A 26,497-nucleotide genomic window follows, 5' to 3' on the forward strand; every position below is an offset into this window, starting at 1 on the left:
CAACAGAAACTATGCTGTGGCGAATGTGCATTAGACCATAAAAGGAACATTTGTGTATAGTTTGAGCACTGAAGAAAGATGGCACAGTGTTGCCTTGTTTGACTTGAGCTGGACAGGGGGACTGCTCAAAAATTTTTTGTTATACTATGCATATCCACAATGACTACAAACATACTGGTTTGGGGGTTACAAATATATTTTGTCAATATGTGAATTTGAAAATGAAATACATGCACATGAGTATCTACTGAAAGGTCAAATTATTTCAGAATAAAATTAAAAGTGCCTATGGCTTGTCAATCACACAGTATCAAATTCAGATGAACAAGTTACACTGTTATGTAGGAAAAGCTAAGGATTGTTTTTTATATTTACAGGAGGAAAAAGGATAGAAATGTCTATTTTACTGGAGTTGAGTGATGGAACTAAAGCCTACTACTTACCCTGGAGAAAAGTGTGTTGAGGCAGTGTACTTTTTGGCGCTCAGTTACATAAGCATAGTACTGGGTTACTCCCTTCAATGTTAGTTCCTCCATCAGGTTAATCTCATAGGGTTTCTGCAAATGGGAATTCTGGTGGTGGCGGGGGTTGGAGGGAGAGAAAGAAGTCATATTTAAATGAAAGCAGAGTAAATCTCTTAAAACATATCCTACACATTACTGTCTGATAAACTTTAAGGTTTATTTTATTTATTTATGCAAACAAGAACTGGGGAGCAGGCCAGAGGTACAGGGGGTAAGAGTATTCACCAGAGACAGAGTGGGTAGCAGTATAGGCGACCTAGTGAAATACACTGCTGAGGGGAGCAGTAGGTGAGACAAGAGACGTCTGCTGCGCTATGTGGGTTAGCTCTCTGGCCAGGGATTGAACTCATGCTGCAGTGGCTGGTGATAACTTGATAGTGCTGAGACTTTAACCCCTGTGCCACAAGGGAGGCCCTGTCTGATAAACTCTTTTTTTTTTTTTTTAAGTTTTATTTACTTATTTATACAAGCACTGGGTACAGTCAGAAGCACGGGAGGGTGAGAGAATTCACCAGAGCCAGAGTGGGGAGCAGAGCAGGCAGAAGGACCGAAGTACACTGCTGAGGGGAGCAGTGGGCGGCAGGAGAGGTCTATGCGCCACGTGGGACCCTCCTCCGGTGGCTGGGGAGCAGCCGGGGATCAAACCAGCGCTGCAGAGGCTGCGGGCAGCTTCGCAACCCAGCACTCAACCCTGCGCCACTGGGGAGGCCCTGTCTGATAAACTCTTAAGGGATGTATCTCTTTTCAAAATTAAGTGTGCCACAACTGTCAAGAGACAACCATAAAAAGGGAGAGTTCAGATTTAATTTTGTAACTAAGTTACAGCTGTACTTTGTATGTAAGAGAATGCTGTAATCAATTTATCTAGCATCAATGGCTATGGCAGTCAAACACCAAAAATTAAAGGGTGAAGAATTTAACCAAATTAATATTATAGCTTAAAAAAATCAATTAATTTATGCATAACAGACCTTCAGCTGAAAAGCCAAAACTTGAAATAATCAGTGTAAAGTATATACTGGTAACAAAATGGGTAAGGGTGTACTAATGGGCAACAGGATGGTACTGCTTTCAAATAGATTTATACTCACCATGAACTTCTGTACACTAAGAGGGAAAGTAGCAGAATATAATAAAATCTGTCTGTTTTTAGGTAGCGTGAGAATAATATCCTCCATTATCTGCACAAAATCCTGTGATAGCAATTTATCTGCCTGCAATACAAAGAAAAAACAAAGAAATAAAGAAATGTCTTAGGTTTTTGGTTAGTAAGGTATCATCCAAGAACATCATTCACCCAATGCTCCTGGGTATAAACATTACATTCTCTACAACACTAGAGGCAGGCCAATGGAACCAAAATAGCTTACTATTAGGTTGTAAGCTACTTTATAGGATTGTTATAAAAATTAATTGAAAAAATATGCAAGGCAATTAACATAGTGAGTAAAAAATGTTTTGTTATTGCTCATACATAAAAACCTGATTTGAATTATAACATCAGCAACCTGATCTAAATGTCTAAAACACAGACCAAATGGGAAGGTAACTTTGTTTTAAAACATCAACACTAATGGGCCTCCCCAGTGGCGCAGCGGTTGAGCGCTGGGTTGCGAAGCTGCCCGCGGCCTCTGCGGCGCCGGTTCGATCCCCGGCTGCTCCCCAGCCACTGGAGGAGGGTCCCACATGGCGCGCAGACCTCTCCTGCCGCCCGCTGCTCCCCTCAGCAGTGTACTTTGGTCCTTCTGCCTGCTCTGCTCCCTGCTCTGGCTCTGGTGAATTCTCTCACCCTCCTGCGCTTCTGACTGTACCCAGTGCATGTATAAACAAAAACAAAACAAACCAACAAAAAAAAATAATAATAAAAAAAAATAAAAAAAAAAAAAATAAAACATCAACACTAATATATGTATACAACGCTGAGGAGTCAAAAGATACAGAGTTGAATAAATTCTTGAAAGGCACTTAGCTGATTAATACATCTAACAGAGACAAAACAAACTAAAAAACAAAAGTACTTGCTAAATGAAGAGTTAGACACATTACATGCTTTTTTAATGGGCATCACTGAATGGAAGAAGACTTAAAATGAACTTGGTTTTGAGGTTATTCAGCAACTCCTCTTCCTGAAAATAAAAACCTAAACTATCTGGCATCCTTAAGAAAGACACATGGCTGAATTATCACAAAAATGCTTATGATCTATTGCCTTTGAAGGACAAAGTATGTATTATAAACAAATTAGTTTGAGCTGACAAGAGCCATGCATTTATTAAAGGTCAAAAACACAAAGTCTCTGCTGTATTCACTAGCAGGTAGAAACAAAGTACAGAAATAGTAACTTTCCAAATAAGAGACATTACCTCATCCAATACTATCATCTGGACATGATCAACTTTTGCTACTCCTTTCTTGATAAGATCCAGGATTCTCCCAGGGGTAGCTATCACCACGTGCACTATGCAAGATTAGAAAACATTTTCATTAATTTTAGCCTGTACCAAAAGGACATAGTAAAGGTTTATATTTGTTTTATAAGAACCATAGCTATAAAGGTATGAATAACACAAAGAGGCAAAGATGTGCTTTAGGATATGGATTTCCATTTCACCTTATTTGGCTGGCAAATATTTGTCTCATCTTTACATTAGGTGGCCTATATAGTTTCCCAAATCACCTGTTCTAAATAGGAGGTATATACTTCCTTGTTTTAGGACAATCTCTAATGAATAACAAAAGCCACACCAGGCTTGTGTGCAATGGTCTTCAGGAGATTGTTAAATATCATGTGAAATAATTGCAGTGTAAGAGAATAGTAAATAGGGCCTCCCTGGTGGTGTAGGGGTTAAGACTCAGTGCTATCACCACTATGGCCTGAGTTGGATCTCTGGCCAGGGAGCTAATCCACATATGGTGCAGACCTGTCCTGTCTTACCCACTGCTCCTCTCAGTAGTGTATTTCAGTCAATCTGCCTATTCTGTTCCCCACGGTCTCTGGTGAATCCTCTCACCCCCCGGCACCTCTGGCCTGTACCCCAGTTTCTGTATGCATAAATAAATCTTAAAAAGAAAACCAGACTATTTCCAATGTATTTAGTCAATCTCCTCTGACATGTTTCAATTTTGCAGTACAAACCATACTATAGTAAAACAACCCTGCACCTGACCAATTATTTCTTCAAGAAAGGTACTTGAAACACGTATTTATAATTTCAAAACATTGTCAAATTGCTCACCTTAAAAGCTGTGTTAATTTATACTCTCATGTTGCAAGATAGCCTATTTCTTCTACACGAACTCTCATTATTACTAGTATTTTTTAGTCTTGTACTAGTTTGCATTTCTCATTTACATTCTAAAGGGTTATCATTAAGGTTGAATATCCATCTATTACTATCAATTTGGTTTTTTTTTTCCTGAATGAAAGTCCTATCTTTTATTCATTTCTCTACGGCAATGATTGTTTTTGATTCTTAAAAACAATTTTTAATAAGTTACTGTAAAAAAACACCTATGGCTGAAATTATACTCAAAGGTAGGCCAACTATATCAATCATTTCCTACCTGTGTCATCAAGTCTCATTATGTCATCCCGTAAATTGGTTCCTCCTGTGGTTGCCATCACTTTGGCCCCTCCCATATGTTTGCTGACCTGGATGCAAATTTGACTGACCTGTAGAGCAAGTTCTCTAGTGGGAACAATCACCATTGCTGGAAAATATTAAGTAACAGAAAAAACATATTTTCAGAGTTTGAGAAGCTACAGAAACACTGCCCCCTTGCAATCTATACACTGAGACATATTAAAAAGTTTAAAAGGCCTAATTTTGAAAAGCCAAGTAAATCTTTCCCCCCAAAAAAACACCTATTAAATGTTCCAGATTTAGACTTTTTCTTAACAATACTGCTATGTAAATCATATACTTATCTTAGTAACAAACATTTAAAGGTTTTTTTTTTTTTTAAAGATTTATGTATTTATTTATATAAGCACTGGGTACAGTCAGAAGCACAGGAGGGTAAGAGAATTCACCAGAGCCAGAGCGGGGAACAGAACAGGCAGACTGACGAAGTACACTGCTGAGCGGAGCAGCGGGCGTGGCAGGAGAGGTCTGCGTGCCATGTGGGACCCTTGCCAGTGGCTGGGGATTGAACCGGCACTGCAGAGGCTGCGGGCAGCTTTGCAGTCCAGCATTCAACCGCTGCACACCACCAGGGGAGGCTCTAAAAGGTTTTTTGAAATGATAACCATTTAATTCAAAGCTTACTAGTAGCTAAGATTCAAGAATCTAAACAGGAAAATAGGGCCTCTTTGGTGGCGCAAGGGGTTAAATACAGCACTATGAAGCAATGCGCAGCCTCTACAGCATGAGTTCGATCCCCAGCCAGCCAGGGAGCAACCCACATGGCGAGGCAGACCTCTCCTGTGTGGCCCGCTGCTCCCCTCAGCAATGTGTTTCAGTCAATCTGCCTGTTCTGTTCCCCACTCTGTCTCCGGTGAATCTTCTCACCCCCCCTCATCTCTGGCCTGTACCCCAGCTCTTGTATGCATAAATAATCTTTAAAAAAATAATAAACAGGGCCTCCCCTGGTGGCGCAGCGGTTGAGCGCTGGGCTGCGAAGCTGCCCGCTGCCTCTGCAGTGCCAGTTTGATCCCCGGCCACCGGGGAGGGTCCCACACAGCGCGCAGATCTCTCCTGCCGCCTGCTGCTCTCCTCAGCAGTGTATTTCAATCAGTCTGCCTGTTCTGTTCCCCACTCTGGATCTGGTGAATTCTCTCACCCTCCCGCACTTCTGACTGTACCCAGTGCTTGTATAAATAAATAAATAAAATCTTAAAAAAAAAAAAGTTCATATTTCTACAAGGAAATGTGCAAATAGCTGCCAGAAGAAACAATTCAGTTTCTCAATTTATAAAGCAGCAATGTCAGATAATTTAACTTCTCACGATTTTGACTTTCTTATACTTCTTTTGCCTATCTCACTAGAATGTTATCACAATTGTCTAATATACAAAAGTACTAGAGAGATGGAAATTTTTACAAAGTAACCAGGCCAAAGCTGCGAAAAGAAAGGGTAAAATACTAATTTCAGCTTATGTAAATTCTGACTTAAAAAAAACCATGGTAATATAGTCTACACGGCGCCAGGCTTTAAACTTTAAACCACAATTTTTAGTTTAAACAAATAACTACCTTGTATATTGTCCTTCTTCAGGTCTAGCCGTTCAAGTAAGGGAATGAGGTAGGCACCGCTCTTGCCTGTTCCATTTTTTGCTCTAGCTAAAATATCCCTACCAGATAAAGCAATGGGAATGCTCTCCTCCTGAAAGAGACAAGATAATGCAAATTACTTAAGAAGAAAGATAATACTTAAGTTAATTCTTTTCTAAAATACACTGAAGGTATACTATACCTCTTCGTATTACTTTTAAGTATTTTACGTATGCATTTCACAAAACTAAAGATCACGTAAATTAAGCCAGGAAATCCACATCAACCAATATTTACCAGAACTGCTCACAGGATGCATATTAAATTGCATCCCAATGTAATAAAAACCACTTTGATTATGTGTGTGTATATGTGTTAAGAAAGTAAGCAGCAACAAGAAAAAGAATAAAAATGAGGAGTGGGCCCCCACCATGGTGCAGCGGGTTGAGTGAAGCGCTGTGAAGCTGTCCGCAGCCTTTTTTGCAGTGCGGTCAATTCCCAGCTGGCTAGGGAGATACCCACATGGCGTGGCAGACCTCTCCTGTCTCGCCTGCTGCTCCCTTCAGCAGTGTTTTCAGTCTGTCTGCCTATTCTGCTTCCAGCTCTTCTCTGGTGAATTCTCTCACCCTCCCGCACCTCTGGCCTGTACCCCAGTTCTTGTATAAATAAATAGATCTTTAAAAATAAAATAAAATAAAAATGAGGAGTAACTTGGGCTGACACAAATAGGACTTGAATGTAAAGAGGGAAAAAAATCAATTTCACAATCAAAAATTAGAAAAACTGAACTATATATGATGAGACTGGATGAAAAATTTTAGTTTAAAAAAAAAAAAGAAAAATTTTAGTTTGGCCAACCCTAATCCTTATACAAAAGAGAAATAGATGAGAGATATTTAGTCTCAGGCCCTATTTGAAATTTATCATTTATTATATTATATAAACCTCCAGTGTCTGCTCACAGCCAACTTCTCTCTTCTGAAATGTGCTCAAAGGGGACTCAATTCTATTCCAGTTCACACCACTGAGGATGACTCCTCATTTTCATATTTAGTTTACTATGTTATGTGTGTTGCAGAAAGTTAATAGTATTTCCTATTAACTCAGGGCAAATTCCCTAGACAACAGTTACTGAAAATTAAACACACACATACAGAGAGAAATTAAACAGGGAGAACAGGTGTAAACATGGAAGCAGAACATTTCTATTTCTAAAACTGAAATTTTTAATTTTTAAAACTAAATAGAAAAGAAATTCACAATCACTATAATAATGAATTCTTAAGTCTGAGTTAACGACCAAAAAAAATTTCTCTTTTAAAACTATTATGGTAGAAATAGCTAAATTATAATAGTATTATGATTTCCATTCCTCACCATGAGACTCATTCTACCTAGAACATGAATCACAGGGTCAAATGGGTTCTATATAGTTGCCAAAATTATGAAAATGGCCCAGTGACAATCTGTTCTTATCTTGTTCATACATCTAGCATTAAACAGTTCACTTAGCGAGAAAACAGGTTTAAGAAAATCCAGGTTTTGAACCTTAAGTTTTAACCTCTTCCCTACTACTCTGAATCAATTCTGTTAATCTTCAGTTGTTCTGGGGACCCATTATCCCCAAGGGTACATTCTTTAAAAAAAAAAAAAAAAAATTTATTTATGCATACAAGAGCTGGGGTACAGGCCAGAGACATGGGTAGGGTGGGGGTGAGAGGATTCACCAGAGACAGAGTGGGGAACAGAACAGGCAAACTGACCAAAGTACACTGCTGAGGGGAGCAGCGAGCAAGTCAGGAGAGGTCTGCCGCACCATGTGGGTTGCTCCCTGGCTGGCCGGGAATCGAACATGTGCTGCAGTGGCTTTGGATAGCTTCACAGGTTGCGTCTTAACCCTTGCGCCACCAGGGAGGCCCCCTGCCAAGGGTACATTCTTTTCTATGTTTTTTAAACAGGTTACCTGGACACTATTCAGTTCTACGGAAAAGGGGGAAAAAAAAAGGGCTACATGGTCTCTAGGCATCTCTTAATGATTTTCTGGGTTAAATCCTTTGTAAGTGTGAAACTCTTGAACAAAATGAGGTAGGGTAGAATTAGACTTCGGTGTCCTAATTCCCATCTGAGTTCACCTTTTGACTTAAGACCACTGACTTCTATTCCTGTTCTTTGATAGAGCTTATATATATGCCTTATACAAAATAAGCCAGTCTGTAAGTTAAGACATACTGGTATTTTGTATTATATGTTGGCAATTATAACCAGCAATCAGAGAATTCAGCATATCTACACTGTCTGTCACCACTATTTCCTAGATTAAGAAATAGGAAGTAAGAAAATTCAAGTCAGGTTCAAATTGCTTTGGAAATCTCAGGGAGCAGCCAGAGAGAAGAGAAAGAAACTAAAATGTATTTAACAACATACAGTATGCTGGGCACTATCCTAAGTACTTATAGATTCTATGCTATTTATATCCTCTCAAGATATGTACTTTATTTTTTACAATAGACAAATGGATCTTCAGATATTATTTTGCCCAAAGTCACAAAGCAAGAAATACTAGAAATCAGGATTTGAACTTAGTTCTCCAAATAATGTGTAATGTAGGTAAAGATGTGGAGAAGCTGGAATCCTTACACTGCTAGTGGCAATGTATAGGCACTATGGAAAACAGGTTGGCAGTTTCTCAAAAGGTTAAACATAGTTACCATGTTAACCAGCAATCCACTGCTAGATAGGAGCCAAAAAATAATGAAAACATCTTCAAGCAAAAACTTGTAAATAAATATTCATAGTAGCACTATTTGTAATAGCTAACAATGGTAACAACCCAACCAATTAACGAATGGGTAAGCCAAAGGGTAGAGCCACGTAATGGACTATTCAGCAGTAAAAAGGAAGTACTGATACACGCCACAACATGGATGATCCCTAAAAACATGTTATATCAAAGAAACCTACACAGAAGAATGTATGTAGTATGATTCCAGTTATATGAAATGTCCAGATTAGGCAAACCCATAGACATAAGTAGTAGATTAGAGGCTGCTTAGGATAAAGGATGAAATTTGAGGAATGATTGCTAAGTTTCTTTTGGGGGCAATGAAAATGTTCTAAAATTGATTTTAATCACAGTTATATAATGTAAATATACTAAAACCTACTGAATTATATATTTAAATGTATGACTTGAGAGATGTGATTTACATCTTAAAACTACAAAAGAACAAAACCCATCACCCACAACCTTAGCACTGAGCTTCCAAGTCCATGATTTACTATAAGGTCTAGGGACTGATCCAATTTACATTTGCTGTGTTTTAGTTACCTTACTATCCCTTTTCCTTTCCTAGTAGCACCCTTAAATTCCTTCTCAGGAACTGTATCTCCCCACCCCAATGGAGAGACTAGCCAACTTGCTCAACCAAGTGGCAGAAATTGACCGATATCAGAGCAAATGAACACTCGAAGAATTTAAATTGTTTTAGTGTATCCTAGGATAATAGCTTCCTAACTCCTTCAGAGATGCCTCATTTCTTGGCCAATTCCAAGTGTTTCCTAGACTCTATTTAAATCGTGTATATTCCTAACATTCCATAAATAATATTTCATTTTGCTTAAGGTAGTTTCTATCACCTATAACCAAAGAACATATTCTTCCTATTTCCTAGGCCTGACAGGCATCTTACAAAAGTATGGTAGTTCAAGTTCAAAATTCTCCAATTAGTTGCTCTACTTTTGAGAGTCAACCTAATTTCAAGAATTAAAATTTCAGGGGCCTCCCTGGTGGTGGTTCAGGTGTTAAAGTCTCAGCGCTATCAAGCTATTGCCAGTCACTGCAGCATGAGTTTTATCCATGGCCAGGGAGCTAACCCACATGGCCCAGCAGACCTCTCCTATCTCACCCACTGTTCCCCTCAGCAGTGTATTTCAGTAGCTCTGCCTGTCCTGCTCCCTATTCTGTCTCTGGTGAATCCTCTCCCTGCACCTCTGGCCTACACACCCCAGTTCTTGTATGCATAAATAAATAAACCTTAAAAAAATTGAAATTTCAGAATTAAGAATTTTAATTTCAGGGCCTCCCCGGTGGCGCAGCGGTTGAGCGCTGGGTTGCGAAGCTGCCCGCGGCCTCTGCGGTGCCGGTTCGATCCCCGGCTGCTTCCCGGCCACCGGCGGAGGATCCCACATGGCGCGCAGACCTCTCCTGACGCCCGCTGCTCCCCTCAGCAGTGTACTTCAGTCCTTCTGCCTGTTCTGCTCCCCGCTCTGGCTCTGGTGAATTCTCTCACCCTCCCGCGCTTCTGACTGTACCCAGTGCATGTATAAACAAAACAAACAAACAAAATAAATAAATAAAAAAAAAACCATGCCTCTATTAAAAAAAAAAAAAAAGAATTTTAATTTCAGAAGAAAAATATATGGGTACTTGGCAAGAAGTAGCAATGGCTATCACAGGTATTTACTGCTATCTATAAACAAGGAGATGGACGGTAACTTCAAAACTAGTATCTCTAACTTAAGGAACACATCTCAATTTTTCCTTAGTAACCAATGGGGAAATATGCTGCATTTAAAGACTTTTTGAGAAGAATTTAGAAAATCAGTGCTTGAAAGTCATAATAAAATGTTATCAGGAGGAATATTTGTAAGAGGACTTATATTAATAAACCATTATTTACAGTTTATAATATACTATTAATGCTTATTAGACCCGGATGGCAAAATTTCTCAAAATAATTTGAGATTCCTGACCGACATGAAATTTTGTTGCCAACATTAAAGAAATTCCATGTTTCCCTCAACAGTAGACTATCTGCCATTTCATCACCTTACATAAGTCTTCAAAACTTATGCTTGTGTTCTGGAAACAGCAAGAGTTGTCATCACTCAATTACCTCAAATTAATGTTTCACAACATAAAGAACAACAATAGATTCATAGACTGTTCAAGTAAGTCTGTATTCCTATAAAGTGCTGCCTTTAGAACAGCAAAGTTATAACCCAAACAAACCCCAAATACCTGACTGTTGAATTGAGGTTACCAGAAGGGGACTATGTGGAACAGGAATAAAGGAAGGAGGGGACTCAATGGACTATGGTGGATTATAGTTGCTGTGGTGGTGCTGGGTGGCGTAACAAACCTCTGAAGAGGTGTAAACCTAAACCAACGTTAGCTCAAAAAAAAAAAAAAGCTCAAACTAGATGACTGCATCAAAGAAAGACGCGTGGGAATGATCTGCAGTACATGTGTTTTCAGGGTGTCTTCTTTGGAGAGCAGTTTTTAGTGCCTCATCTTCCAATGTTATAACCAAACTGTAACTGAGTTTCATCTCCTAGAAAGATTCAAATACAGAAGACTCACCTCTCTGACCAAGAAGGTTTTTATATTTATTGGGGGGGGGGGGTTGTAAGGGGGGGATTGCCTGGATAAAACTGTAACTATGTACTAGAAAGAAAAAGAAACATTTGGGGATTTGGGGGAAGGGAGGATAACAAGGAGAAAAGGTAGATATAAATAGAATGCAGTTATTCATGAAGTTAGATTTTACTAGAGGATTTCTGAATTCATTTTTTTTAAAAACCCTAGTTTTTAAGCTGAATGACACAGTATCTTGTTTTCCATGAATTCTTAGGTGAAAAGGCAATGTGAATAATGGTCTAAGGTATCTAAAATAATACTTCATATAGTGTTTTGCTATTTAAAAATTTTTAAAATAAACTTACAACAATAAAAACTGGAAATAATTTATTACTTCCACTTTACAGAAAATGGTAGATGTCAGATTGGCTAAATGGCTAGAGTTAATTGCCTATATATGCTTCACCAACAGTCAGGGTGCTATTAACAAAGTCAATTTTACATTATTATATAAAAGTGGGCGGTAAGAGTCAACAAGGGTATAGTAAAAATTAAGTTTGCAAAATGAATTACACTTCTTTTTGGACAAAACTATGAAATAACTCGACATCTACTGAGAATTTATCAAATACCAGGCACTGTACTAGACTCAATTTCAATGTTTACCACACATTCTCCACATCAACTTCGTGATATATACTATTACCTCAATTTTATGGGCCAGGAAACTGAGGGTTAAAGAGCTATCCCAAATAATCAATTTAGAAAGGATTAGAGTAGGGATACAAGATGGGTGGTCTAATGGCAAGGATAATAACCTTAGCTTTCTAGTGTGGGTTCACCTAAGACAGATGTTAATGTTACTTCCATCAAAGAATTATAAATACAACCAAACATTTGAGGATCTATTTCCTGCCATGCACCTTGCGAAGAACCGGAGATACAAATATGAAAGACACTGTACCACCTATAGAACAGTTCTCATAAAACTTTTCATTCCTGGGGCCTCCCTGGTGGTGCAAGGGTTAAGCACCGCACTATGAAGCAATCCACAGCCTCTGCAGCATGAGTTCAATCCCCACCCGGAGAGGGAGCAACCCACATGGCGAAGCAGACCTCTCCTGTCTTGCCCGCTGCTCCCCTCAGCAATGTGTTTCAGTCTTCCGGTTCTGTTCCCCACTCTGTCTTTGGTGAATCCTCTTACCCCCCACATCTCTGGCCTGTACCCCAGCTCTTGTATGCATAAATAAATCAATCTTTAAAAAACAACACTTTTCATCCCTATAGATAAAATAGACTAACATGAACTACATTATAGAAAAATAGATTACTAAGTGTTTATAATATCTTAATTCAAATTGCCTACCTGATGATGTCTAACCTACCTTGATACCTTCTCTAGCTATAAAAAATGTTTTTTCAGTTCATCCACAAAGGTACTCTTTGTTAATCACTATGTCAATATTCTCTTCTTAGAACATGGATCACTTTTTTCAAGTTGTTCCATCTTCCCCTAATGACTACATATATGTGTAATTTTAATTTTCAATTACACTGAAATGCGTACAGTTAGCTCTCTGTCTTACCAGACCCTGAGAGCAGGAATACTTGTCTTGTTCATCACAAAATCCCCAATGTCTAAACTTTCTAGACCACTCAGTACTTGTTTGCTAAATGAAAAAGTACTCAGAAATGTGGCAGTTTGTCCTTAGTAGTTTGCGTTTAGCAGCTTCATCAACTGAAAGGCAGCAAACATTTTCAAGTATGTGCATGTATGTGTGTACGCACATACATACTTAACATATATTTCCTAGCCCTTTCTGTTGAAAAGGTCAGATGCATCTAGAGTTCAGATCTTATCTCTACTACTACTCCCTACTAAATGGAATCAGGATTCCTAAAAACGGCTGATTCTAAGACTGGGGCAGAGTGTTGGGCATCATTATATGCCAAAAAAAAAAAAAAAAAAAAAAAAGGAAGAAAAATGAAGGAGAAGGGGTAGTAAATAGATGGAGCACAGAGGACTTCTAGGATAGTGAATGAACCTATGCTGTATGATACTATAATGGTGGCTACATGTCATTTTACCTTTGTTTAAACCCATTGGATATATCACATCAAGAGTGAACTCTAATGTGAACTATGATAACTTAGGTTTATTAGTTGGAACAAATGTAGGTTTATTAGTTTTAACAAATGTATCACTTTTGTGGGGGAGCTGATAATGGGGGAGGGGCATAAGTAGGGGTAGGAGATTATGGGAAATTTCTTTATCTAAAGGTGAAAAACAAAACAAAAAAGGAGTACATCACAAAACAGGAACCAGCTTGAAGGTGCTCATAATGGCCAAATCTGAAACAACTTAAACACAAGAATAACATGGGTGTGTGTGTGTGTGTGTGTAGGAATTCATGAGTCTCTTGAATTTATTCAAATAAACGTGGTAGGAGTGCTAGAGCTGGGAGTTCATAGTAAAGTTTAGATTAGATTATGTAAGAATCATCAAGGGAGGAAACTGATGAAAGTAGGAGGCTATCTGTCTGGTACTGCCCACCGACTGCTTATTATAGTTTCAAGGGAGGAAGAAAGGAATAATCATACAGTAGAAAACCACCTTGACAGGGTAATCAAAATTAAAATCATCAATGAAGAAGAATCGATGGGTAATGTTTATACCTCTAAATGTGATACCCAGAGGAGGCCATAACATGAGTTCTGCCAGTATTCTGGCTAAGAACTTGAATCTAATCCTATGGAAACATCAGACAAATGAAAAATGAAGACTATTATTAGAAAAAGGCAGGAGCCTATATTTTTAAAATGTCAATGTCATAAAAGACAGGAGAAATGCTCATGATCAAAAGAGGTTAAAAAGACAAAAGAACTGGGCCTCCCTTGGTGGCACAGCAGTTGAGCGCTGGGCTGCGAAGCTGCCGGCAGCCTCTGCAGCGCCGGTTCAATGCCCGGCCACAGGCAAGGGTCCCACATGGCATGACAGACCTCTCCTGCTGCACCCACTGCTCAGCAGTGTGTTTCGTCAGTCTGCCTGTTCTGTTCCCCCCTCTGGCTCTGGTGAATTCTCTCAACCTCCCGCGCTTCTGACTGTACCCAGTGCTTGCATAAATAAATAAATCTTTAAAAAAAAGAGAGACATAAGAACTATATGCACTACCTGATCCTAGGATGGATCATGTACAGGTGATAAAACAGTGATAATAAGGACATTTTGGAGTCAATCAAAAATTAGAATACAAATGACAGAAGAGATCAAGCTATTAATGTTAAAATCACTGAAGGTTAACTGTACTATAGACATACAAGAAAATATTCCTATTATTAGGAAATACACATTAAATATTTAGAGAGAACGATGATTTTGAAAGAGCATTTAAAAGGTGTGAAGAGATAGTATGTGTGTATGCAACACTAGTTCATTCTATCATTCCCACACATTAAAAGTAATGTCGAGGGCCTCCGTGGTGACACACGGATTAAGTCTCAGCACTATGAAGCTATCCGCAGCCACTGCAACTTGAGTTCAACCCTAGCCTGGGAGCTAACCCACATGGCGCAGCAGACCTCTCCTCTCTTGCCCGCTGCTCCCCTCAGCAGTGTATTTCAGTGGATTTGCCTATTCTGCTCTCCACTATGTCTCTGGTGAATCCTCTCAAGCTCCCCAGCCCCCGCACTTCTGTCCTACACCCCAGCTCTTGTATGCATAAATAAATCTTAAAAAAAAAAAAAAAAAAAAGGTAGGGCCTCCCTTGTGGCGCAGGGGTTAAAGACAGAGTTATCAAGCTACCACCAGTCACTGTAGCATGAGTTCTATCCCTGGCCAGGAAGCAATCTACATGGTGCAACAGACCTCTCCTGCCTCATCCACTGCTCCCCTCAGCGGTGTATTTTAGTGGATCCACCTGTTCTGCTCCCCACACCCAGTGGATTTTTACACCCCAGTTCTTCTATTCATTGAAAAAATAAAGACGTCATTAAAAAAAAAGTCTGACTTATTACATATGAGATTAAAATAGGAGAAACGAACCTGAATAGGAGATGGCTTTTCCCAGCCCATTTCAAAAATTCCCATCAGTAACTCCCGTTTCAAACAGTAATCTTCAAACTCATTTCCTTTTGTGGAGGTCACATCCTAATCAAATGAACAAAAGAATAAAAATGTAACTGTGTTCCTTTGGTAGTTAGCATGCTTAAGAAAGTTTGAGAGGCTAACTCTTTATCTACCCCATTTAAAATATCCAATATATGCAGTAGCTCTCTATCTTGATTTATTATTTCAACTATTCCTGAAGAATAAGGATCCTCTCTTAACATACACAAGTCATGTAAAAACTACGCATTGGGAAAAGGCAACCCTGTGGCCATTTTTTCTAAAAAATGTACGCAATACCATTATTTTTACATAGGTATCATGCTACGAATTGCAAATTACAAGATGAAAAGTTAAACCCACCTAACGCCACCACTTATTGTCTACAAATATCCTAGTCTAAACCAGGGTTTTTCAAGCTCAGCACTATTGACATGCGGGGTCAGAAGTCTTTGTTATAATGTAAGGAATTGTCCTGTAGCATGCTCCCATTCATGATAACCAAAAATGTATCCAGCTATTGCTAAATAGCTAAATAAATGCCCCTATGGACAAAAGTCACTTTTACTTGACAACACGAGGCTAAAAGAATTAACCTCTCAGCTTCCATTTTTCTATCTGCAAAATGGGGATAATATCCTTACATCTTATAGCACTGCTAGAAACAAAAGAGAATTTTGAGAAAAAAAGCCTTGAAAACCATAAAAGTATTCCATAAATTAGGTAATATTACAAATGCATTAACACAATATAAACAGACATTATATCACTATAATTTATAATTCCTCCAAAATACAGTGGAAATTTTTGGCAATTCATCAAATATAATCTACATCATTTGAACTTAATAATTAACAGTGTTTACTGTTATTATAAATAACAATCTCACTTTTAGTTTCCACAATAAACTTACCGAAGTTTTGATTCTTAGATCCTTTGGAGGGAGTTTTAAAGTCTTTTTCCAGTCATCACCAGGTCTAGAGAGAATACAGTAAAATTGAAGTATCAGAATTCATAGTATTACCATTTAATTCAAAGAGTCATCTCAATAATTAAACTTTGAAAGTCACAATCAGTTTAATATATTGCCATTCACTTAAAAACATAGTTAACAAAAACACTTTAGAAAAACTTCTTAGAATAATCTAGAGAGGATAAATTTTAAAAATCAAGAACAGATGCAAACAGGAATCCAATCTATTAAGAGAAGTAGTATAGGGGTCTCCCTGGTGGTGCAAGGGGTTAAGATGTAACCTATGAAGCAATTCACAGCCACTGCAGCAAGAGTTCGATCCCAGGCCAGGGAGCAACCCACATGGCGCAGCAGATCTCTCCTGGCTCGCCTGCTGCTCCCCAAGGCAGTGTATTTCAATCTGCCTGTTCTGTTCCCCACTCTGTCTCTGGTGGATACTCCTAGCCCCAACGCCTCTGGCCTGTACCCCAGTTCTTATATGCATAAATAAATCTTAAAAAAAAAAAAAAAAAAGCAGTATATAGTGTTATTGATATCACAACCGGTAACTCCTAAGTTTGACTAACACAGTATGTTTGTGTATAACTTTAAATTAGTTGCCAGAATTTAAAAATTAAAGAGATGGGTCCTTTCTGGTGGCGCAGGCAGTTGAGCGCAGCGCTGTGAAGCTGTCCGCAGCCTCTGCAGTGCCGGTGCAATCCCTGCCGGCCTCGGAGCAACCCACATGGCGAGCAGACCTCTCTCCTGTCTCGCCCGCTGCTCCCCTCAGCAGTGTATTTCATCAGTCTGCCTGTTCTGTTCCCCGCTCTTGTCTGGTGAATCCTCCCACCCTCCTGCACATCTGGCCTGTATCCCGGTTCTTGTATAAATAAAAAAAAATAAATCTTTAAAAAAAAATAAAATAAAAATTAAAGAGATTTCGGGCCTCCCTGATGGCACAGGGGTTAAAGTCTCAGTGCTACCAAGCTATCACAAGCCACTACAGCATGATTTCTACCCCTGGCCAGGGAGCTAACCCAAATGGCACAGCAGACCTCTCCTGTCTTGCCTGCTGCTCCCCTCAGCAGTGTATTTCAGTAGATCTGCCTGCTCTGCTCCCCACTCTGTGCCTGACCTCTGGCCTACACCCCAGTTCTTGTATGCATAAATAAAAATAAATCTTTAAAAAAATAAAAAGTAAGAGATTTCACGCAGAAGACCACATTTTCTGGGTTTTCTGAAAAAACTAGAAGCTTTAGCAACACTGGTTCCAAATTTCCATATAGCTACTTTCACAGAGTTTAATAACTGAGTTTAAAAAATTCCTTTAAAAGGGACAAGTACACACTCATTCAACACAGTCTCCTATAGGCAACTGAGTCTATAACTTCCGGTTGCTAATTAAAAAATTAAGGGCTCTGAAAGTTTCAGACCTAAATTCAAGCCCTGACTCCACTACTTACTAGTTCTGTGACCTTGCAGCAGTTTTCTAAAACTTCATTCTCTTATACGTAAAATGGGTTAAGAATTTTATCAAATCATTTACATAAAGCACTTTGCACAGTGTCTGACAAAATAAGAGCTCATTATTAACTGTTAATAAACATCTCAATCTTTCTCACTGGGGATGCCTGAAATCAAGAATGAGAATAAAAACAAAGAAAATACAATAAAAACATTTCTCTTCATTAGGTAAAAGCTTCAATATAATAAAAAAATCTCAGAGAAAATGGTCAAGAAAGCAATGTTTTTAAATAAGAAACTAAGTTTTTACTGATTTGATGAATTTTCATATAATTAGAGCTCCTAAAACATCTCAAGAGTCTTGATTAAAAAAGATGAATACTTATTTTACTTAAAGTTAGGGCTTACATAAGAGGCTCTACTGCAGGTTAGGTTTGTTACCAATGCTACTAGAACATTTCACCTTAGCCTATACAAGTTTCTCTGGAAAAATGACAGTTGAATGTCCTGTCGACCAGCTTGCCTATCAAATTCAACAAATAAAAAAGAACAAGACACAAATACAAAATCCTGCCCGCAGGATTGCTAGGAGGTAAAAACAATTTAAAATGAGAAAATGATGAGATTAAATAGTATCAACAGAAGAGTAGATGGGATCTAGAAGGCCTCATGGAAGAGACAAACCAAACTAAAATTTACATAAACAACAAATGAAAAGAAACGATTTATCCCAGGAAAATTAAGAAAAAAAAAAATCCATTATTATTTCAAAAAGAATTATAAAATACTCTTATGACATGGAGGAGTAAAAAATGAAACCCTGAAGTATATAGACATGTAAATGACTAACAGAAAGTTTATTTCTATCCTAAAGATTAAAAATAACTATAATATTGCTCACCTATTTATATTTTGTCAAGATAAACTGTAATTTACAAAAAAATTTTGATTTCTGTATTAATTAAAACATTCACCTTAAAAATAATATGCCAATTCTCCCTAGTCACCAATTGTACCTGCTGATACAATTATACCAATTGTATCAAGTCTTACAATTAACTAGAGAACCACAAAGCAGCAACACCTATATGATAATCTGGTAGTTATCTTTGTTTAGGAAGTGCTTTTCAAGCATGGATATGATATAGATCACAATAATACACACCTTTTAAATCCGGGAACTAATTTCATCATGTGAAAAGATTTCTAGAGGTTAAGTCAACTTATATGGCTAGATTCTTAATAATAAAGCCAAACATCAAATGGGATTGAGTCTTAAACCGAGAATCTTAAAGGGCATCAACTTAAATTTTCTAGTAATCCTTAGAGTGACAGCTACCATTCAAATAACTTAAATCATATAAAGATAAAAGTCTATAAGCTTTCAGATTTAAAAGAAAAAATATTCTGTATTAAGATGAGACTCCTAAAAAGTTGTATCAACAAAGGGACTTGGAATTATTCAGAGAGAGATATATATGCTTCCAAAAATTCAAAATTTCTGAGTTCCCTGATATGGAAGTACTCATTATTGTGTGTGTAAAAGGAGGGGGAAAAAAAAAAACCCTCAATTTTAAAAAAAGTAGAAAAGCAGAGACCTGTAAGTTAAAGGATAAATTTTCTGAGTATGATTAGAGTTTAGAAGGTTTGGCAAGTATTTAAAATTAAAACTTGAAGTTGGGGGCCTCGCTGGTGGTGCAAGGGGTTAAGCACAATGCTGTGAAGCTATCTGCAGCCTCTGCAGCACAAGTTCAATCCCCGAGTTCAAACCCTGGTCAGGGAGCTACCCAGATGGCGCAGCAGACCTCTCCAGTCTCACCCGCTGCTCTCTTCAACAGTGTATTTCGGTCAGTCTGCCTGTTCTGTTCCCCATTCTGTCTCTGGTGAATCCTCTCACCCCCTGCACCCACCGCTAGCCTGTACACCCAGTTCTTACATGTATAAACAAACAAATCTTTAAAAAAAAAAAAAAGCTTGAAATTGGGTTTAACTGCCATTCAAACCAGAAAACAATGTTGTTAGGAAAAAACTGTACCGGCAAAAACAGGATGAATCTGATCATTTCATTCATGTATAACAAGCTCAGCTAATAACTTCTACACCAAACTAATTATGAAATCCATAAATGTTTAATAAAAATCTGCACAAAATATATGTAATCTGTACCTATGATCATTACTTAATAAATTTGAATTAATTATGACAGAAATACATTATTGCAAATAACTGCTGGCCATAAAACAAAGTCATCTGTCCCCTGTAATCCAAATGGTTAAATTAAGGTATAGTCAACAATAAAATAACAAAAAGAAATCTCCTGGTCCCCCCCCCCATATGTGTATTATTTATTCTAGCACTTACTTAATAGTGGTGGTCATACTCTGTGCTTGCTGCTGAGTGCCATTATTGATTGTGTTGGTGTTTTTCAGCTGGTTCATCTGTTGCTGTGTCTGTGTGCCCCCTCCTCCAGGGCCACCACTAGGCTTCACAGGGCCCCTCAGCTGACCATTTTGACTGGATAGACCCATTATAACAGGGTTCTCTGTTCTGGCCGTGCTCATGCTGTATTAATTGTAAAGATGCCTCTTTCAAACTTCAAAACTTTTGAAAGTCAGTAGAGAAACTGTAATAACAGTTTATTAGGCTCTCCAAAACGAAGAGATAAATAAGTCTTGCTCAATGTATGAGTCCTTTATTGCAATGCAGGCAAGCACCTGTTAAGTCTCTGAATGGTAAGCAGCAGTAACTTGCTCTCATGCACCGAATCAACTTTTTATTTTTTAAAAAGCCTTCTAACAAGGTTGAATTATAGATCTGAATTCACTCACTTCAATCTGAAACAAAGAAAAAGTTAAATTAGCAAACACAGGAAAGGTAAAATAACGTTTTTGCTTTCTTTTTAAGAACACCTTTAGAAAAACCACTCTTTTTAATGAAAAAATTAAGGATAGAGCTGCACATAGACCAAAATCACTAGACAGGCTTGATGAGACACAAAAAGACGAACTGCCTCAAAAATCAAACTTATTCTGAGATTAACCTCAAACATTTTAAATTGTCAGTTCAAAGCAACCCAGAGATTAGACAGATACTGTGATTAAATTAGCATCAGTTGTTGACAATCTCTTCACTTTCCTCCCTGATGAATTCTCTACAAGTCCCCACCACCTCACAAAGTCAATGATTCATTTATACTTAACTGCATTACAACTCAGTGAAGTATCACACACTTTAATTAATGTAAATCTACGAGAATACAATGTAGTTAGGAAAAAACTATACCAGCAAAAACAGGATGACTCTGATCACTTCATTCATGTAAAACAAGCTCAACTAATAATAGATGAACAAGGCAAGAAAATAAATTTTTCTATTTCTGACAGCAACTGAAAATCCTGGAAGAGTAAAGTAAGCTTCTGACTATGCTTTCAGGAAAACACACACACACACACATTTGTGCCTTTTGAACTTCTAGAGCAGTTTAAACTTTATGAAGAAAAATGCATTTTGTTTTTTCCCCTGAAGTTTTTACCCTTTAAAATAACTGAACATGTCAAGGGATCGACACTAGACATGTTTAAATGTCAGTCTTTTGCTTGAGAAATGGCCAAGAAAATCTATAGCTTATATAATATTCAAAAAAGTTTGAATACTAAAAATTAGCTATTTTTCAATGTAACACTTTTAAAAAGTACATACTAGGTGTTATTTAAAATAAACACTAAAAGGAAATTGCTGATGTTAAAATAATCTGTCAAAGGCTAATAAAAACACTAGGCAAATTTAATCAAGTTTCCAAGAAAGAATACTAATAGTTGATTTAAAAAAAAAAAAAGAGAAACAGGGCCTCCCTGGTGGCGCAAGGGGTTAAGTACAGCACTATGAAGCTATCCACAGCCTCTGCAACACAAGTTCCAACCCGGCTGGCCAGGGAGCTACCCACACAGCACAGCAGACCCCTCCTGTCTCGCCCACTGCTCTCATCAGCAATGTATTTCAGTCAGTTTGCCTGTTCTGTTCCCCACTTTGTCTCTGGTGAATCCTCTTACCCCCGCCCACCTCTGGCCTGTACACCAGTTCTTGCATGCATAAATAAATCAGTCTTTAAAAAAAAAAAAGGTCAACTTCCTCCATTTCTAAATACGCCCCAAACTGAATTCTTACTTTAAAATGTAGTAAATAAAAACTTAATTTACAAAAGGCCTATTGTATTGGGCTTATTCTTTTAACTCCTTTACATTTTTAACCAAAAATAGGCTAGTTTATTAATTAGTGGTGATTATTTCTGCTCTACACCAACACTTTTCAAACAAAAATTTTCTAAAATACTCCTTATACGTCTTTTTTTAAATTGAAAAGAAGGTTGCTCACAAGCAAATTCTGATTATCATATACCAAGCCTTCTATTTTGAAGACTCCCAGGATGTGACTGACGTCTTAAACAGAGCGTGGAGTCAGTCACCTAATTTCGGTTCAAGGCAGTAAAAGGTTTCCTGTATTGACAGGTTTATATTACAATCAACATTATGTAGTTGACACAAGACGACTTGTTTGGAAACCACTAAGAGGATGAAAAGGGCAACTTCTAAAGATTAAATGATATAATCATTACTGCCCATCATGAACGTAAGACCACTTATCTCCCTCTAGATCCAAAATATGATTATGTGACAACTGCTCCTCTTAATTAAACTGAAACCCGCACTGCAATGTCTCAGAGGGAAATATTCCTCCTACCCCTTCCCAATTTAGATGTGCAAGTTATATTTCTACATTTTCAAAAATACGAACGAAACGTAGACTAGTTGGGAGGAGCCCCTTGCAGAGTTAATTACAGCACTTCCCAGACTGTAGTTAGCAACTGACAGTTTCACACCCAAAACAGTATCGTCATCTCCAGTAAGAGCTTTGTTTGCAAAAGCAGCGCAGTTTCTCTAAGCTTGGTCTTGCAAGTTGGGTGACAGTTTTATTCTGATGGGAAAAAAGGACCGTGGAAGAGAAAATCCAGTGAGTAATAAAAGAAAGAAAAAGCTAATAATTTGAACCCGTAATTGTAGGGCAGCAATTTCTTGCTCCCCTCCGACTCTCTCGCCACCCCTCCAAAAAAACTACGCTTCAAGTCAGCTCCCTGTGACCATAAACACAAAAGGGTTGAGGCCCTGCAATCGTATCTGCGCAACAAGAACAGGGATCCAGCTCCGCTAGTAGAAAACAAAAGGGACTCCCCCTAAAATGCCCGAAAGAGAAAACCTTCAATCCGAAAGCCCCTCCTTGCCTCCACGACTCGAGGTCTCATGATCACCTTCTTGTTTTGGACCCACAAGGCCTTATTCCAATCAAGCAGCTGCGGGTCCTCTTCTACACCGAGTCCTCCAGTGCTGTATAGCCCTGCCGCCCCCTATAGGGCCGCCTCGGACCCTATAACTTCCACCATCCCCCTAAATCCTGGCCGGCCTCAGGGGTGCCACATCCCCCCGTCTTCTCGAAAGCGCCTCGGAGTACTTCGCCCGCTCCTCCTCCGGACCCCGCCGCGCACCGCAGCCCCAGATTCTGCTCCTCTCGGACGCCCCCACCCCACACAGCTGCCGCCCGCCCGCCCGCCTCCCGGAGCCCGGCCGGGCCGGGGGCCTCCGCCTGAGTGACCCCCCCACGCCGGCCGAGGGGCTCCCCGCCTCCCGCGACCCCACCGCCTCACCCAACTCCCCGCGGCTCGGGCCCTAGTCCTACCGCCGAGGCCACTCCCGTTCGGCAGCCTCGCTCCTTTATTGTTGACTCGAAGCTCCCAAAATGGCGGCGGCTCCTTCCTCCTCGGAAACCTCCGCCCGCCCCCACCCGGCCCCTCGTTTCGCCTCCTCCGCCCCCGCCCCGCCCCGCTCCGGGGGCCGCTCGGCCCAGCCGCCCGCGCCCGCGGCTCCCCCGGCCGGCCCTACCTCCGCCGCGGCCCGCTCTCATGGCGCCGCCGAAGTCGCCGCCCGGGCTGAGCTAACTCGGCTCCTCGGCCCCTCCCTCGCTCGCCGCCCGCCCTCCCGCCGCTCCCTCCCTCCCTCCCGCCCTCCCGGCCTCTCCGCATGGCGGCGGCCGCGGCTCCTCCTCCACGCAAGATGGCGAGCGCCCCGGCCGCCGCCGCGGCGTCGCGGCCTCTCCCGCTCCGCGGCGTGAGGAGGCCGGGTCGGGGCAGCTCCGTGAGGAGAAAACGGAGAGCGACGGGCGCCCGCGCGGCCGGGAGGCTGAAAGGGCCACCCGGGCTCCTCCTCTCGGAAGGGCGAGGAGGCCGCTGCTCCCACCGCCGAGGAAGGGCTGGGGAGCGGCGGCGGGGATGGACCCGGGCGCCCCGGCCCCCGAAGTGGCGATCGGGGAGGGAGGCCGAGAGCGGCTCTGCGGACGCCCGACCCCGGACGCGTCCCCGGAGCGGCCTCTCCGGCAGCGGCCCGGGGGCGCGGAGCTGACCTGGCGTGTCCCGCGGGCCCGGGCAGGCTGCTGCAAGACCGGGGGCCGCGTCGGAGCCCCTCCAGGAACGCGTGGATCTGGCGGCCCCGAGGCGCCGGCGCGCACCCGGGCGGAGGAGCCGGAAGGGGGGCCGGCCGGGCCGGGAGGGCCCGCGGGGGAGGGGTGCGGCCCGGGAGGACCCCGGCGGGCACGCGGGGGCGCTCGGGCCGAGCGGGAGCCCCGAGGGCAGCTGGGGGGGCGCGCGAGCGGCCGGGAGCGCTGGGCAGCGAGGGCGCGGCCTGGACCGGACCTGCGCGCGCTGGGGGCCTGCCCGGCGACCCTGCCCGCCGGCCGAGGCCGTCCTCGGAGACAGAGGGGGCGGGAGCGAGCCGGCCTGCCCACCCCACCCCACCCCCGGGGAAGCGGCCGAGCGCTCGATTGTAAGGGCAGAGGCGTCCTGAGAGGCCGACGGCGGGCGCCCCCCGGCCGGCCCCCGCGGGGGAGATGGAGATGTGTGCGTTTGTTCCCACCTCCCCGGCCCGGGCCCTCATGTCTGCGTTTATCCGCAGGAGGTGGCAGGAGTGCGCGCTGGTTCCAGGCGCAAACAGAAACGGGAAGCCGGAAAGCTGGCTCGGGCAAGGGAAGATGGCGATCTGGGTCTCACCCAGCTGAGGCTGGATCTACAGAGGACAGTGGCCTAGACCGTGGTCGGTGACAACAGGGCCGCGACCCACAGCGGCTGCAGCAGCCCTCGCGGGCGGCCACGCCACAGCCTCGGCGGGGACGCCCAGGGAAGGCTGGACCTACTCGCGACTGCCAGCTTCCCCGGGTTTTGCCTGGGCTTCCAACTCGGGGCCAATCAGGGAAGGCCAAATATGTTCCCTAAGCCAATCACGTTAGAGGGCCGCTGCTCGTGGGCCCGCCTCCAGCTTCCGGGTGCCAACTCCCGCCAATCAGAGCGCACCTGCCCCTGTGTCGCTGCCCGTCCACGGGACTCGACCAGACGCGGTGCGGGTGCGGGTCCCGGGCTGGGGCGAGCTGGGACCCGGGAGCCTCTGCTCGTTTGGTGGGCTTTGTAGTTCACACAGCCAATGGGGCGATGGTAGAAAGGGTGAAAAGGCTGTTCAGGAGATTAAAAAGGCTCTCCCTTTAGAGTTTCAGAGATTGTAAATTTTGGAGCAGGTCACCTCCCATCAGAATTTTAAAACACACACTCTTGAGAGAATAACTGCACCTTGTGTTCACACTAGAGAGAGGACAACTAAGCAAAATCTTTAAGTGTGGGGCCTTGTTTGCCTCACTCTTCAAGTCGCTGGAATGTGAGGGAGAGGAGACTAAGGATTTAAACAGGCCCTCGCTGCCTGGGGTGGGGCGGGGTGGGGGTGGGGGTGGGCTGGTGGGGGGTTCTCTCCCTAACCACTGGAAAAACAAGATCAGACAAAGGAAAGGGGGTTACCAACCGTCACCTTCGAAGGGGCCTGGTTGACGTTATGATATAAAACAAAAGGAAGGAGGCAACCAGAAGTAGAATGTGAATCGCTGCCTATTCTCAACCAGGAATCCTTCCAAGGCTGAAATCTTTGAAGATTCTGCGTTGTTCTTATAAGCTAGTCAGGTTTCCTCACAGTTGTTCTGCCCGTCCTTTCCAGTTTTCTGTTGAGAAGCATATATGGTGTGTAATTAAGCTATGAATCCTTGGGTCTTTTTGTCTGAATTCAAGTGTACGGGTGCATAGGTCCACGCCAACACTCAACGGCCTCTTTTCTCCTTCAACCAGTTTAACAAGAACCAGAAAATATGAGGCTTTAAGAATACAGATGAATCATTTGATAATGTACACGGGATATAAAATGGATATATTTTTATGTATTACACAAATCCAACCTTTTGAACTTTCAGTTAGTATTGAGTGTGATAGTTTGGGTGGTCTGCCCCCGCAAATATGGTTACTAGGGGGTGTGGTACCCACAGTGAGGTCCCCTATTGTATCAAGAGTGAAGTGCTTCCCGAGATGTATTGGCTGCTCTCACTTTGTTTTTAGTCACTCTCACTTCCTTTCACCCAACTGTTTGGATTCTGAACTGTGACATTATTACGTAAAATTTTAGACCTGGATTCTTAGCTGGCTGCGAGAAAATCTACCTGTAAGAAACATTTCCGCACATAGAATTGAGGTTTTCAGTATCTGTTTAAAACACATTAGGATTCTTTTCTTTTTCGTAAGAATGAGTGGTGACTGAAAATGCTGCTTGGAGTTAAATCACAATAATGGATCCTCCCAGCAAATTCTCTTTCTTAGAGAAATTCTCAGTATCACCCCCTATCCTCATTTATCTAAAAATAACTAGAGGCAAAAAAAAAAGTCATGGATTAATTTACAATTGATTGCATTTTAACTTCAAGTTAAAATATATAGAATCTATAGAATTCCAAGTAATTTGAACCTGAAATGTA

General features: G+C 41.4%; 1 protein-coding gene across 5 annotated transcripts in view; it reads right to left on the minus strand.

The window, feature by feature from the left end:
- Positions 1 to 24,147, minus strand: part of DDX6 (DEAD-box helicase 6) — a 35,199-nt gene extending 11,052 nt beyond the window's left edge. For 2 of the 5 annotated variants that reach the window (XR_008551049.1, XM_037505399.2), the window contains exons 1-9: positions 23,345 to 23,424; positions 19,979 to 20,451; positions 16,115 to 16,178; positions 15,139 to 15,243; positions 5,720 to 5,849; positions 4,089 to 4,235; positions 2,888 to 2,982; positions 1,616 to 1,738; positions 444 to 572 (exon numbers count right to left, since the gene is read on the minus strand). Coding sequence is in view for 4 of the 5 variants with exons in the window: in XM_037505399.2 (XP_037361296.1) it covers positions 444 to 572; positions 1,616 to 1,738; positions 2,888 to 2,982; positions 4,089 to 4,235; positions 5,720 to 5,849; positions 15,139 to 15,243; positions 16,115 to 16,178; positions 19,979 to 20,178 (993 nt within the window). In the remaining variant the exon portion in view is untranslated. Of the gene's footprint in view, positions 1 to 443; positions 573 to 1,615; positions 1,739 to 2,887; positions 2,983 to 4,088; positions 4,236 to 5,719; positions 5,850 to 15,138; positions 15,244 to 16,114; positions 16,179 to 19,978; positions 20,452 to 23,312; positions 23,425 to 23,547; positions 23,615 to 24,064 lie in introns of those variants that run through there. The other 3 variants (XM_037505400.2, XM_037505403.2, XM_037505401.2) reach the window with 3 other exon arrangements.
- Between the last annotated feature and the right edge of the window lie 2,350 nt (positions 24,148 to 26,497).

This window comes from Talpa occidentalis, unplaced genomic scaffold (assembly GCF_014898055.3).
Source record: "Talpa occidentalis isolate TD23 unplaced genomic scaffold, MPIMG_talOcc4v2.1 talOcc4.12, whole genome shotgun sequence".
Taxonomy (NCBI): Eukaryota; Metazoa; Chordata; class Mammalia; order Eulipotyphla; family Talpidae; genus Talpa; species Talpa occidentalis.